Source organism: Ochotona princeps, chromosome X (genome assembly GCF_030435755.1).
Source record: "Ochotona princeps isolate mOchPri1 chromosome X, mOchPri1.hap1, whole genome shotgun sequence".
Lineage (NCBI taxonomy): Eukaryota > Metazoa > Chordata > Mammalia > Lagomorpha > Ochotonidae > Ochotona > Ochotona princeps.
In genome coordinates this window covers 107,719,877-107,734,456 of record NC_080865.1, presented here as the reverse complement: position 1 = coordinate 107,734,456, position 14,580 = coordinate 107,719,877, and the positions used below count along the sequence as shown (strand labels likewise).

The following is a 14,580-nucleotide window of genomic DNA, read 5'->3' as shown; positions in this document are numbered from 1 at the left end:
GAGGACTGGATCAAAAAATAAAACCCATTTATCTGCTGCTTACAGGAGAGATATTTCACGAACAAAGATCAGACAAAACTGCAAGTGAAATAATGGGAAAAGATATTCCAAGCAAATGGTAAGGAAAAACAAGGTGGTGTGGCCATTCTTATATCAGATGATATAGACTTTGATGCAAAAAAACATTAAAAGACATGAAGAAGGACTCCATATCATGACCAAAGGATCTATTCAACAAGAAGAGATCACCATAATAAATGTATATGTGCCAAATGCCAAGGCATGTAGCTACATGAAACAAACATTAACGGATTTAAAGGGAGAAATAAACTCCAATACAATCATAGTGGGTGACCTTAATGCCCCATTAACATCAATGGACAGACATAAAAAAAAACAAAAAAAACCAGAAGCTCAGTAAAGAAACAACAGAACTCACCCAAACTCTAAAGCAAGTGAAATCAGCTCTAAATGGTTCAAGGACCAAAATCTGCACTCAGAAACCATCACGCTACTAAAGCAAAACATAGGAAATATTCTCTAAGAAATAGGAATGGGGAAAGTATTCTTACACAAGACGCTAAAAGTACAGGCAGTCAAAGCCAAAATAAACAAATGTAACTACATCAAACTAAAAAGCTCCTGTACAGCAAAAGAAATGATTAACAAACTGAAGAAGCAACCAACAGAATGGGAGAAAATATTTGCAAACTACACAACCGATAGGGGACCAATATCCAGGATTTACAAAGAGCTTCAGAAACTCAAGGACAGCAAAACAAACAACTCTGTGAAGAAATGGGTGAAGGAAATGAACATACATTTTTTTTCAAAAGAACAAATTCAAATGGCTAATAGACTAATGAAAAAATGTTCAAGCTCCCTAAGTGTCAGGGAAAGAACAAATGAAAACCACAGTGAGGTTCCACCTAACTCCAGTGACAGAACTCTAAACACAACACCTGCTGCTGTGGACGTGGGGAGAAACATACTGTACTTCACTGCTGGTAGAAGTGTAGGCTAGTACCGTCACTATGGAAGTAAGCATGGAGAGTGCTAAGACAACTGAAAATTGATATGCCATATGACCCAGCTATGCCACTTTTGGGAATACATCCAAAGGAAATAAAATCTGCATTTGAGAAAGTGACTTGTAATCCTGTATTTACAGCAGCACCATCTACAATAATGAAGACATGGAAACAAATCAGATACCTGTTGAAAGAAAAATGGATAAAGAAAATGTGATATGTGTACTCCATGGAACACTACTCAGCCATTAAAAAGAATGAAGTTCTACTTTGCAACCAAATGGTCCCAACTAGAGACCATTATGATCAGTGAAATAAGCCAATTCCAAAAAGACAAATATCATACATTCTCTCTGATCTAAGCCAACCCTCATGCAAAATACATCGATACATATGCAAACATGTATATACATATATTCATCTAGAGGAACTGTATAATGTAGGCAAGTACACTATGAAGTGAAGATACACTGACGTATGCATCTCTACTGAAAAAAAGATGGACTCCCAATGAAACTGTTAAATACATCTTGACAATAGGATGCTGGACCTTCTACCATTGTGTATGCTTACAATGACATGACACACTTAAACAGAAGAATGACGGACTTTTGACTAGTGTTGAAGGGGAATACTATTGTAATAATATAGGAGAAAATAGTATGGGGGGAGGCAGAATGGGGAGTGTAGAAGGAGAAATCTCTGGGGCTTAAGAAATCATATCATGAAAAATAAAAACTAAACAGAAAACAAAAAGGATTACACACCATGATGTGGTGGGATTTATTTCAAAACCAAGAATGGTTTACTTTCCAAAAATTACTTCACATTGATAAAGGACAAAAATCAGATGATCATTTCAAAACATAGCAAAATAAAATATCTTTTCATGGTCAATATATTTAGTAATCAGAAAATACAAGGGAATTTTCTCAGCCTGATATAGAACATCTAAGAAAAATCCATACCTGCCCTTTTATTTTATTTTATTGTGAAAGAATCCTCAAGATCTTTCTGAGTCTCTCATTCAAAAACCAGACATTCTAAAGAGGCCAGTTACATTTTAATAATCTACAGAAACATTAGCTGTCTGGGTATTTCTAGTGAAAACTGAACAAATTACCCTAAATTGCCAAACTATCCTAAGGTCCCAGGACATTGTCTTGCTAAAAGTAAACAAATTCAGAGTGAAGAACAATCACAAATATTAAGCAACCATTCATATGGAATTATAGGTAGGTAATCATCTCTCTCATAATAACTAACTTCCAGTACTAAGTAAGTGTTGTTTCAGACTCTATTCCCTAGAATAATTTGAACCCAAGAGAGTAGTCTTATACCATTTTTCGCCCACATGCTTGAAACTATGCCACTGAAACTTACCTATGTTTCTGACCATGATTCCTTTCAGCTCATCCACTTGGGCTTGAGTCTCCATCACTTTGTCTAGACCCTTATTTTCAGAGTGGTGCTTCTATAAGAAAATAAATTTAAACTTACAGCACCTACATATTATTTATAATATGAAAATAAGAACAAGAGGAATGAAAATTTACTCTGAAAACACTACAAAATTATATCTCTACTGATAAAATATAATGCTGTAGGGGCTGGAATTCTAGTATGGTGGGTTAAGTCACTGTCTGTGATGCTAGCACTCCATGTGGGTGCTAGTTCATGTCCCAGCCTCTCCGTTTCCAAACCAGCTCTCTGTTAATGTACCTGGGAAAGCAGTGGAACATGGCCCAGGTCTTTGGGTCCTTGTACCTAAGTGAGGAACTCGGATGGCTCCTGGCTCCTGGCTTTGGCCTGGTCCAGTCCTTGCTATTGAGGCCATTTGGGAATCTAACCAGCAGATGAGATATTCTCTCTCTCCCTCTCCTTCCCCCCACTCCACCACCTCTTTTTTTTTCCGTTTTGAAACTCTTTCAAATAAATAAATAAGTCTTGTGCGGTAGCCTACTGGTTAAAGTCCTCGTTTTGCACGTGCCAGGATCCTATATGGGCACCAGTTGTAATCCTTGCGGCCCCGCTTTCCATCCAGCTCCCTGCCTGGGGTCCAGGAAAGCAGTCAAGGATGGCTCAGGGCCTTGGTAACCTGCACTCATACGGGAGACCTGAAAGAGGCTCCTGGCTGCTGGCTCCTGGCTTCAGATTGACACAGCTCTGGCTGTTGCGGCCACTTGGGGAGTGAACCAGTGGATGGAATATCTTCCTCTCTGTCTCTCCTCCTCTCTGTATATCTGACTTTCCAATAAAAATAAATGAATCTTAAAAAAATTGACTACACATAAGGGAAAATATGGACAGCTATTTTCATGGGTTTCTTACAGAATCTAGGACCCAAGACATTGATGGTAATACCTATTTTGAAATTATTATACATAGCTAACAACTACGGAGTCCTACTATTCCAGTTGCTTATTACACAATATTGCAGTCACTTATTACACAATATTGCAGTCACTTCAGTGTGATACATGTTTAAAATAGCTGATATTATTTAATCTACTTGAAAGTTTTGTGATAAAGGTGCTATTACTGTTTCTATTTACAGATGAAATTTGTCCAGGGTCACACACAGTTCTGGAACTAACAACAAATAAATTTGAATATTTTGCTGCCAAGTAACTGCGAATACTTTTAATTAGATATTGGCATACTTTTTCACTGGTGAAATTTTGTACATTTTCACATTACATGACATTTTCCAGTAAGGATTACGAAGTGAAATGTTTGCATAAAGTTTAAACGGAACTAATTTGAAGGAACTTCATCTCAGAGGAATGCACACATATATACATATATATTTAGAAGTATAACTCTCAGAAAAGTGCAAGATTCCCTAGAAAGGCTAAAATTAAAAAAACAAGTGGTGCTAAGACCATAAAATGATAAATCACTTTGGAAAAAGTGATTTTTAAAAAATTACATATCACGAATCATACAACTCAGCAAATCCACTCCCAAGTATTTACCAAAGAGAAATAAAAACATATCCACACAGACTTGCATGTGGATGTTCATAGCAGCTTTATTCATGATTTCTGAATGCTGGAAGTAACCTACATAGCTAGCAACAGGGAAATGGATAAACAAATTGTGGTACAGAAATACAGTATTACTAAGCAAAGAGGAAACAAGACTATTGATTTACACAGCACAGATGAGCACCAAAAGCTTTACACTGAGAAAAACAAGCAAGATACAGCAAAGTATATACCGTATAATTTCATTTGCAGGCAATTTTAGAATATCAAATTAATTGAAAGTGACAGAAAACAAGAACACTGGTATCCTGGGGCAGAGTATTGGAGAGGAAACTGGCAAAGAAGGTGAGAAAAATTTTAGAGTAATATAAATGATTTTGGTCTTGACTAATCTGCTATTTTAAAGGGATATAGAAGAAGACTTCTAAAAGTTAGTGGAACACAGAATTAAAAGATGCCTATATTGGTATCCCAAATTTTTTAAAACTATACTCCCTTTCTGTTAACTTTTTCAGTGAAAAGTTAGGTGAAATTTCATTAGGTTAACAATTAGAGAGTCACACAGATGAACAGACTTTCAAATGATTTAGTCTCAGTTGTTCAAAAATGGAATTTGCCTCACAGAAAGGTAGAGTTGGGTTAAAATGTCATTTGGAATGTGGAGTGGACTTAATCCTTAGAAGAGTAGTTTAATTAGATGAGCTCCAATATTGTTCCCTGTCCTGAGACACTTTGGCCACTATTAAACTACTGATTATTAGTTATCTACTCTAAAATACCCAAACACCCCATCCTTTTTTTATCAGGGCTGTTTTGTCATGTTGACTTACAATAAAACAAGCCAAAAAGCATATTGTAGGCCAGGGCTTTCTATATGTGTGGTGATCTAAGGCAACAGAGAAGGAGGTATGATTCACCACACTTCATCCCAAGAAAAATCTTACCAGTTGTGCAGCCAAGACACTTGAGAACTCGCTATTCATGGCATATGGAAGCGCTGTCTGGGCTCTTGAACCATAAGTAGTTTGAAATCTCTTCTTTACCTCATTCAGAAAATTAAAGGCTCTGGAACGTTCAAAATCCTAGAAAGAGATCAAGGTTGAGCTCATGTTTAAAAAATATGATATGGGTGGCTAACAATAATAATAAAAACTGCTAATGTTTACTGAGCACTGACTTTATCAGAAAAAACCAGCAATGTTTCCATTTTACAGAGAAAGAAACAAAGAGCCTGAAAAGGTAAATAACTTATCAAAGATCAAGCGAGTAGCAAATTAAAGAGGTGACTGTTAAATCCAGATATGTCTGGCTACTGCCAAAGAATAGTACGTTATCAGCTTCCTGAGATCAAGAATTGGGTCTTACTTCTTCCATACTTTTTCATAGATCTATGAAAAGTTCCAGACACAAAAACGACCAATAAATAATAGTCTTTCACACAAAAATCATGCTGGCATAAACTTTGATAGTTTGATAACATCAATCACAGAGGCACATTTGAAAAGATCAAGTGACATATTCTTGTCTAGTCGTAGATAGTCAAAAACTATGTATGTATGTTTATGTGTGTAAGTGCCCGTGTTTCCAATTACAGCTCAAGAAACATGAGGTTCAATTCTCCATCTCAGGTTTCACAACTTTCATCTAGTCCAAGTTCTTTCGTATCAGTCACTTTGTAACCTAGTTGGATCTCCTTTTCTAATTTCAGAAAGCATTCTGAAATCAAAGATAAAAATCATTGTGATGATCAATTCAAGTGACCATCATTTCTGTCCACATTCAGGATGCTTGGTCTAACACAAAGGTTCTTAAATGGGATCGATGGTAGAAAGTCAAGAGATACTTGCACTCAAATAGAAAATAAATTACATTGCTTTTTACCAATCTTTACTTTAAATCTCAACTGTAAATACAGGTAACCAGAGTAGTATTAAATAATATCTGTAATGCTGTAACTAATATATTTTTTCTATGCCATCAGTTATATATACCTTGAAATATAATTTACGCTCAGAATTATTAGTAACTAGATCCATGACTAGATATTAATTCAAAAGGAAGCCTACACTTTTAATAGATCAATTAAAACTTTTAAATATTATACATATATTTTGTTACTGCTTATGCTGAGATTCATGTGCACTTTACTTTATACTTTATTTTATTTTTTTTCAGACACACACAGGTTTATTGGACAGCCTAATACAGGCGCTGAGGCTTGCCCATGGTGCTCTTTATGTACAAGGCCTGCACATTCTGCCAGTTCTTCTTGAGCAGCGATACCAGGAAGTTGACAGCCAGGTGGACGTTGTCCACAAGCTCCTCTTGGTCGGTCATCTTCACGTGGACAACAGCCACAGTCAGACACAGCACCTTCTTCACCTGGAACTTGATGGTGGACTTGACCTCGTCGGCTTTGGCCACCATGTTCTCACTGTGTGTCACAAAGAGGGGAACCTGCCCACCTTGTTGAGGCCTGGGCATCCGAGAGATCTGTTTGCTCAGGGACTCCGAGGCCAGAAAGGCGTTGTGCTTCTTGCCCAGCTTCTTGACGAGTTTCTTGTTTTTGTGGAGCTTCTTGAGCACCTCGATGTCCATGTGGGGCACGTCCACAGCCTTGGCCTCATCGCAGTGCTCCTGGTCGCCCAGGACGCATACTGAGAACTTGGGGCGCAGGGTGGACTTGAGCCTGACGGTGCCCGAGAAACGCTTGTCCTTCTGGGGGTCGTAGTTGTTGAGGCTGATCTGCAGCTCCACCATCTCCAGGAACTTGTGGCGCTCACACTGGTTCCCGTGTAGGACCTCCCGCACCGCCTCCTCCTACAGGGTGTCTCGAGAAACTTTGCTGCTCATTGCCGCTCGCACCGCGGCAACCAGAAGAGCTACTTTATACTGTATTTTAAACATACCGAATTCATGGGTGACAAAGAGGTTTATGACACAATAAACTAAAAACCTTCATCTATGACCTCATGCAATTCCATGCCTCTTGTCAGGGAGCAATTTAGAAAAAACAGAGCAGGAGTTGGGAACCTTTTTTCTGTCAAAGGCCATTTGGATATTTATAACATTATTTATGGGCCATTAGCCTGCTAATCACTTTCAAAATGAGTGGGGAGAAGACGTGTTTTGGTAAAAGTTTATTCATTCATACAGTAAGAGTCTCAAAAAGGCAGCCACTCTTCTTTGTGCATGAATAAACAGGAATGAAGCTTCATGCAACCACGTAAGAGAAGCCTGTCCAGATGAAACCAACACTGAGCACAGCAGAGGACAGGATGTTGATGACATCATTAGGTTAACATTTGGGTCTACAGCCTACAAACATTAAGAAACAAAACAAAACCTACTTACCTGATATAAAGTATAGGTTTACATAACTGGTTGTAATGTACTATGATTTTGTCTATCCAAAGCTTATATACATCTAAAATTCATAATGTATTTCTTGGAGGAATGAAGTCATCCATTAGTTCAAGTTAAATGATTTTTGGGAGACTGTGACACCAAAGAATCAGAATTATGAACATCAGTTCTCACTACACAAGGATAAATACAGAAATGGCTACAAGTTACTACTTTACCAAAACCAATCAGGTGTCATGTTTTCCTGTCATGTGTTAAACTATATGACAAATGCAAAAAGTTGCTAAAAGGTTTCCATCATCCTTACTTACCGAAGGTACAGATGATTAAAAACTGTATTACCAGTGTACATAAAAAGCAATGTCTCCAAGTTACTTACATCATCAGTGATACAAAGATACACAATCCTGTCTTGGCAGATATAATGAAACAAGTAACTGCAGAATAAAAGATATAAGGCTTATTGTAGTTATAAACAGCATCCATTTCATCTCTACCTTCTATCTATATGTAAGTTTAGTAGTGTCAATGTCACCAGCTTATTCAGAAGTAAGCCTATTCTTCCTTTCCCCATCCCCTCGCTCCATACATGTTTCTCTCAAGTCAAACTAAGAGGAGTAAATAAGAAATTCAAAGAAAATTTCTATTCTGACTACACAGTACAATGGTCTGTATATGATATTATGATGATAACTATTATAATGATAGCTACAAAAGCATTAACTGGGCTCTTAAGGCCTGAATAAAAGATGGCATCTTAGGAACAATACATATCTAAGATTAACTCCCAATGGATCCATGTAGCCTTCCTTGCTTTTTCATAAAACCTCAAAGCCAATACATTTTCTGCCAAAATCTCAACATTAACATTTGTTTCCACATCTACACTGAGCCAGTTATTGTGTTGGATGCTGAGAATATTTGAAATAAAAACTATCAAGTCCCTGCCTCCATGGAGATCATAGTGGAGGGAATTATATTGTAGTCTGGCAAACAGGATGATGAGGAAATTAAAAGGAGTACATGGTACTCTGGGGACAAAGAGGAAGACATAACAGAGACATGCCAAAGGGTAAAAGGAAAGACTTCCTGAAATAAGGGATGTATTGTCTTGATTTCAGACCTGAAGAATATGAAGAGATGAAAATTCAAAGTTAGCACAGTATTTTACAGTATGAAGCAGCAAGTGTAAGACAAAAAGGCAACATATTAGATATAGAAAAGTACAACTGGACAGAATGTAAGGAAGAAAAAAAAAAACCAAACTACCTGAGCAGATGAGGCTGGACAAGTAACAAAAAGCAGGTCTATGCACAACATATAAGAGCAACGAACAAGCATTAAAAGGTTTTAGCCTGGGAAGAAAGTGATTAAATTTGCACTTTAAAAAAGATGCTTTGCTATAATGTAAAGAAGCAACTCAAAGGAGGACCTAACAGGAGACTACATAAGAAATGAGGAGGAATATGAAAATAGTATGGGCAATGAATAAAAATGCACAGTGAAGTGGGATAGGAGGAAACATTTACAGAACTTGGTGACTGGCTACATGGGACAAGACAGAAGGATAACCAAATTTTGCCTCCCAGATTTCAACCTTGGGCAAGAAGGTAGTAGACATGAATACATACTGAATTATATTATTAATGCTCACAAAACAGCCTGATAAGAACTATACAGAAGTATAGAAACTCAGGCAAAATGCTTTTCTCCTCTAATCTGAAAATGTCCATACCAATCACATCTATGACCATATTTACTGGCATATACAGTGGTCCTCAGTGAAGTTCACTTCCTTATTCTAGAAAATACTTTCTTGTGGCTGGTGCTGTGGCTCAACAGACTAATTCTCCACCTTAAAGTGCTGACATCCCATACGGGCACTCGATTGTGTCTCAGCTGCTTCACTTCTGATCTAGCTCTCCACATGTGGCCTGGGAAAGCAGCAGAGAATGTCTCAGGTCCTTTGACCCCTGCACCCACCACCCACTTGGGAGATCCAGAAGAAGACTCTGGCTTTGAATTGGCTAAGTTCCAGCTGTTGTGACGATTTGGGAAATGGACCAGCAGAAGAAAGATCCTTGTCTTTGTGTCTCTCCTTCTCTCTGTAAATCTGCCTTTCTAATAAAAATAAGTAAACCTTAAGAAAAATAAAATGTGTTCTCTATGTACCAGAATTCTTGATATCAGGTTTGCCTGGTACTCTGGACAGAACTGTGCCCTTCTAAAACTCCCTATGTTGAAGTCCTTACCTCCAGGATGACGATATTTGAACACAGGGCTTCTATAAGGTAAATGAGAGTCGGCTGACTAGGATACAGACCTCATGATCAAAAACAAAGATCATTCTTTCGCCACCATGTGAGTACACATCAAGAAGGTGGCCAATTGAAAGGAAAAAGGGCTTCTCCAGGAGATAAATTGGCACCTCGCTCACTTTCCAGAACTGTGAGACATTGTATATGCTGTTTAATCTACTCAGTTTATGGTATTATTATAGTAGTTCAACCAGACTAATACATCTAGTTTGGACTGTAGTTGTGTTCCCTCTATGCCTTCTAGCATCCTCACCTCCCCTGCTTTGCTCATGCTCTCCCTGGAGGGTAGCATGTACACTCACATTTTGTTTTTGATGTCTGTTTCAGTCATCACAATATGCTGATGATTTCCAAATTTAGTATCTCCTGAGTTCCAAATGTAAATATTGCACTGTTTACTCTATACATCCAACTAGACACACCATAACTTAAGCATAATATCCAAAATGGAAATAATCATTCTCTTCATAAAATTTGTTTCTCTTTAAGCAGACTCAGAAGTCATTTGGTGTGTGCAGGCCACAAAAGACAAAACAGTATGATCCCTTGTTATCACATGGCCTATGGCCAGGGGACAAAGAATCAGGACTGCAGTTATAACACAGTGTGGTAAGTGCCATAATATGGCACATATTAGATGCTACATAGAAATACAAAAAGGAAGTACTGGGGCCCGGCGGCGTGGCCTAAAGGCTAAAGTCCTCGCCTTGAAAGCCCCGGGATCCCATATGGGCGCCGGTTCTAATCCCAGCAGCTCCACTTCCCATCCAGCTCCCTGCTTGTGGCCTGGGAAAGCAGTTGAGGATGGCCCAATGCATTGGGACCCTGCACCCGCATGGGAGACCCGGAAGAGGTTCCAGGTTCCCGGCTTCGGAATCGGCGCAGCATCGGCCCGTTGCGGCTCAGTTGGGGAGTGAATCATCGGATGGAAGATCTTCCTCTCTGTCTCTCCTCCTCTCTGTATATCTGGCTGTAATAAAATGAATAAATCTTTTTTTTTTTTTTTAAAAAAAAAGGAAGTACTGGACCTATCTTGGAGTTCACAGTTTTTATTAGGGGAAACACTAAACTCAAGAAGACAGAATTGGATTTTTTTTTAAAAAAGTATGATAAATATATTCCATTAAAAGGCCACAGCTATTGCAAAGGTTAGGAAGAAAGAATCCAGCATTTAAGTCTAAATAACTAAGTATAGCTAGAGAGAACAAAACTGCGGGCTAAAGTCCTGACAGATGGGGTCATGAGCTGATCCTGAAGAATCTTCTAAAGCACATTAAAAATAAAAATGAATAGGGCCCAACACTATAGTGTAGCGGCTAAAGTCCTTGCCTTGAATGCACCAGGATCCCATAAGGGCTCAGCTCCAGCCATTGCGGCTGCTGGGGGAGTGAACCATTGGACGGAAGATCTTCCTCTCTGTTTCTCCTCTTCTCTGTATATCTGACTTTGCAATAAAAATTAAAATTGGGAACTTATACCCACATACCCACATGGGAGATCCATAAGAAGCTCCTGGCTCCGTATTGTCTCAGCTCTGACCATCACGCCATTAGGGAATGAACCAGTGGATGGAAGACCTTTCCCTAATATTGCCTTTCCAATAAAAATAAATAAATCTTAAGAAAAATCTCAGTAATATAATATCACCCCAGAAGACATAGCAGACTGCATCAGAACACTGGTGGGGAGATATAGTAGACAGACATCTCCACCTATGCCCACATTTCAATTAGATTACATATTCTAACATCCCTTGTAGCTAGATATGGCTATGCTATTAAGTTCTGGCTCATAAAATGTAGTAGAAGATACACGTCCCATTTCTGTATCATGCCCTAAACGGATTGTATATACTTTCCCTGGACATTAAAGCTTAATAAATTTTTGCAGAAAACTTCAAAGTCATACTCCTATGAGGCAGAGCTTATTAAACCCTAAAGCAATCTCTGGGCTCTCAAACATACAATGGCAGGAAATAGACTACAGAATCTTAACAGTTCCAGAATAACACATTATACTCTCATGATTTCTCTTAAAACAGGGCATGGACTATAGGTTCATTAAGTCTGATAAATGCATGAATAAAGTAATCGAAACAGGGTTTATAAATAAAGTTAAAGAAAAACATGTAAAGTGGGGAGCAGTTTTTGTAAGATATTTGAGAAGTGGGCATTGTGGTAAAACAGGTGAACATCTCCACTTACAACTCTAGCATCCTATATTAAAGAACCTGTGATCAAGTTAAGCTCCTCTCTGTGTCAACTTCCTGTGAATGTATACTTGGGGAACTGCAGAAAATGGCTTGGGTCCCTGCCACTCATATTGCAAACCAAGATAAAGGTTTTACCTTTTGGTTTTGCCTGGTCCACCTTATACTATCTTGGATGTTTGGTGAGTAACCAAGGATGGACAATCTCTTTCCTTACTCTGCATGATATTCAAGCATAAATAAATAATTAACAATCTATTATTTTGAACAAAGGAATCAGAGAATGGAAAAAGAGCAGTGTAGTTGTCTAGAGATAGCATCTGTTCTGGCAGAAAGAATTAGGCAGAGCTTTGAGGTTAGGATTCTGTGTCAAATCATAAACTAAGATTGAGACTTGAAGTTTTTTTTTTTCCTAGGACACAAGCCTATGTGAATCTGACCATTTATTTCTTGCCTGCACAAAATAATAATAAACATATCGAAAGACTACTCTGATATTTTAAGCTAATTTATCCAGAATGAATGAAGGTTGTATGTACTAAAGACATGACATGCTGTATCATTTCACAAATAAGGAATTTAATTCCAAAAAAAAAAAAAAAAAACCAGAAAATTTTCTAAGCTGGTAAAGGTTAGGGTTATGTCATCATATTGAAAGTATCCACTTAGAACCTTATTTTCTAGTTTCCCACACTTCTAATTACAGTAACAGAATCCCCTTCTTTCACCCTCTACTACAGGCGGAGTGGAACTCACTTGCCGTGTGAGTAAGTTAGTTTATTATTTTCAGAAGGTATCTTGGCCAGAATCTGCTCTGTAACCTCCAGGAAGTTTCCTCCACACCAAGCATGTTTGGCAAGGATAGTGGTTCCCCTGGCAACAACAGCAAAAAGAATGGCCATGGCTTCAATCTATCAAAAGAAAAAAAAAAAGATACAGATTTAGAGTATTTCCTTGACATGACCTTTCAAAAGAAAATTACTACCACTTACCAATATCTACTGGGAGATAGTAAACTTAACAAGGTCATTGTTTTCTATATGCTTACATATAAAGAAAACCACAAAATACACACATACATACATAATTGGTAGATTGAATTTAAATTTTTTTTCATCAAAAATTATTAAAAAGCAATGACAATAGATGGAAAAGGAACATAAAGATGGTTTTCATTCTTAAAGTAATGATCCCATTCTGAAAAGTTATTCTATAGAAACAGTTCAAAAGAAATTAGATTATACATACACAAGATAGTTATTAACAATAATAGCCCATATGAAGTGTTTACTCTGTCAGGCACCATTTTAACTATTTGCAATCATTAGTTAATTTAATCCTCACAACTCAATGAGATTATACAGTATTTTGATATTCCTATTATAAATGTGGAAACTGAGAGATAACTTAAGCTATTTAAAACTACAGAATTAGCAAGTGATAGAGCTGTGATTTAAACCAAGAAAATTCAGCGTCTGCACTCAGAGGTGACTCAGCAGGTCAGGAGCGGAAAGTCGTCTTCCCTGTCCTTTGCTTTGTTTTTCCCTGGTTGCTCTTCCGAGTTGTGTGGATTTTTTTGGCTCCACACTGTCCAGGGAACTTCACGTTCTTCTCCCTGTAGTTCTATGCTGCTCCACTTACGCTTTTGTCGCGTTCTAGCCCTCTCTGTCTGTGAGCTCTCTCACAGTCTTCCTCCTATGTCGGCCATCTTGCCACATCTCTCACCATACACTAAGATCAGATCTAAATGGATAACAGATCTAAACCTACATCCAGAAACCTTCAAACTTTTGGAAGAAAATGTTGGAAACACACTGGAACACTTAGGGGTAGGCCCTCACTTCCTAAAAAAGACTCCAGATGCAGTAGAAATCAAGACCAAAATAAACAATTGGGACCTCATCAAACTAAGAAGCTTCTGTACAGCTAGAGAAACAATCAACAAAGTAAAAAGGCAACCCACAGAATGGGAGAAGATCTTCGCACACGACATAGGTGATAGAGGGCTAATATCCAGAATATACAAAGAGCTACAAAACAACCAAAATGTCAAAACAAACAAGCCACTCAAGAAATGGGCACGGGAAATGGGCAGACACTTCACAAAGAAACAAACCCAAATGGCAAATAAACATATGAAAAAATGCTCAAGTTCCCTGGCAATAAGGGAAATCCAAATTAAAACATCAATGAGGTACCACCTAACGCCAGTAAGACTGGCCCACATGAATAAAAGCACCAAGGACACTTGTTGGCGAGGTTGCGGGGAAAAGGGAACCCTACTCCACTGCTGGTGGGGCTGCAGGCTGGTACAGCCTCTATGGAAATCAGTATGGAGAATATTCAAACAACTCAAATTCAACATACCGTATGATCCAGCAATAGCACTCCTAGGAATATATCCAGAACACTTGTTCTATGAGAAACCAACATGTACTCCTATGTTCATAGCAGCACAATCAGTAATTGCAAAAACATGGAAGCAGCCAAAATGCCCATCAAAAGAGGATTGGATAAGAAAGCTATGGTTCATCTACTCCATGGAATACTACTCAGCTATTAAAAAAAACAAAATGCAGTTCTTTGTGGCCAAATGGGCCAAACTGGAAACCATCATGCTAAGGGAAATGAGCCAATCCCAAAAGGTTAAATACCACATGTTTGCC

At 38.1% G+C, this 14,580-nt stretch overlaps 1 protein-coding gene and 1 pseudogene across 2 annotated transcripts in view; both read right to left on the bottom strand.

Annotated features, from left to right (window-relative positions):
* VAMP7 (vesicle associated membrane protein 7) overlaps positions 1-14,580 on the bottom strand; it is a 55,408-nt gene that overhangs the window by 29,679 nt on the left and 11,149 nt on the right. For both annotated transcript variants that reach the window (XM_004598888.3, XM_058658419.1), the window contains 4 exons: positions 12,671-12,825; positions 7,767-7,824; positions 4,966-5,103; positions 2,415-2,505 (listed from right to left, as the gene is read on the bottom strand). In XM_004598888.3, the coding sequence (XP_004598945.1) occupies positions 2,415-2,505; positions 4,966-5,103; positions 7,767-7,824; positions 12,671-12,816 (433 nt within the window). In that variant the 5' untranslated portion in view covers positions 12,817-12,825. The remainder of the gene's footprint in view (positions 1-2,414; positions 2,506-4,965; positions 5,104-7,766; positions 7,825-12,670; positions 12,826-14,580) is intronic.
* Positions 6,165-6,943, bottom strand: LOC101530747 (large ribosomal subunit protein uL1-like; annotated as a pseudogene).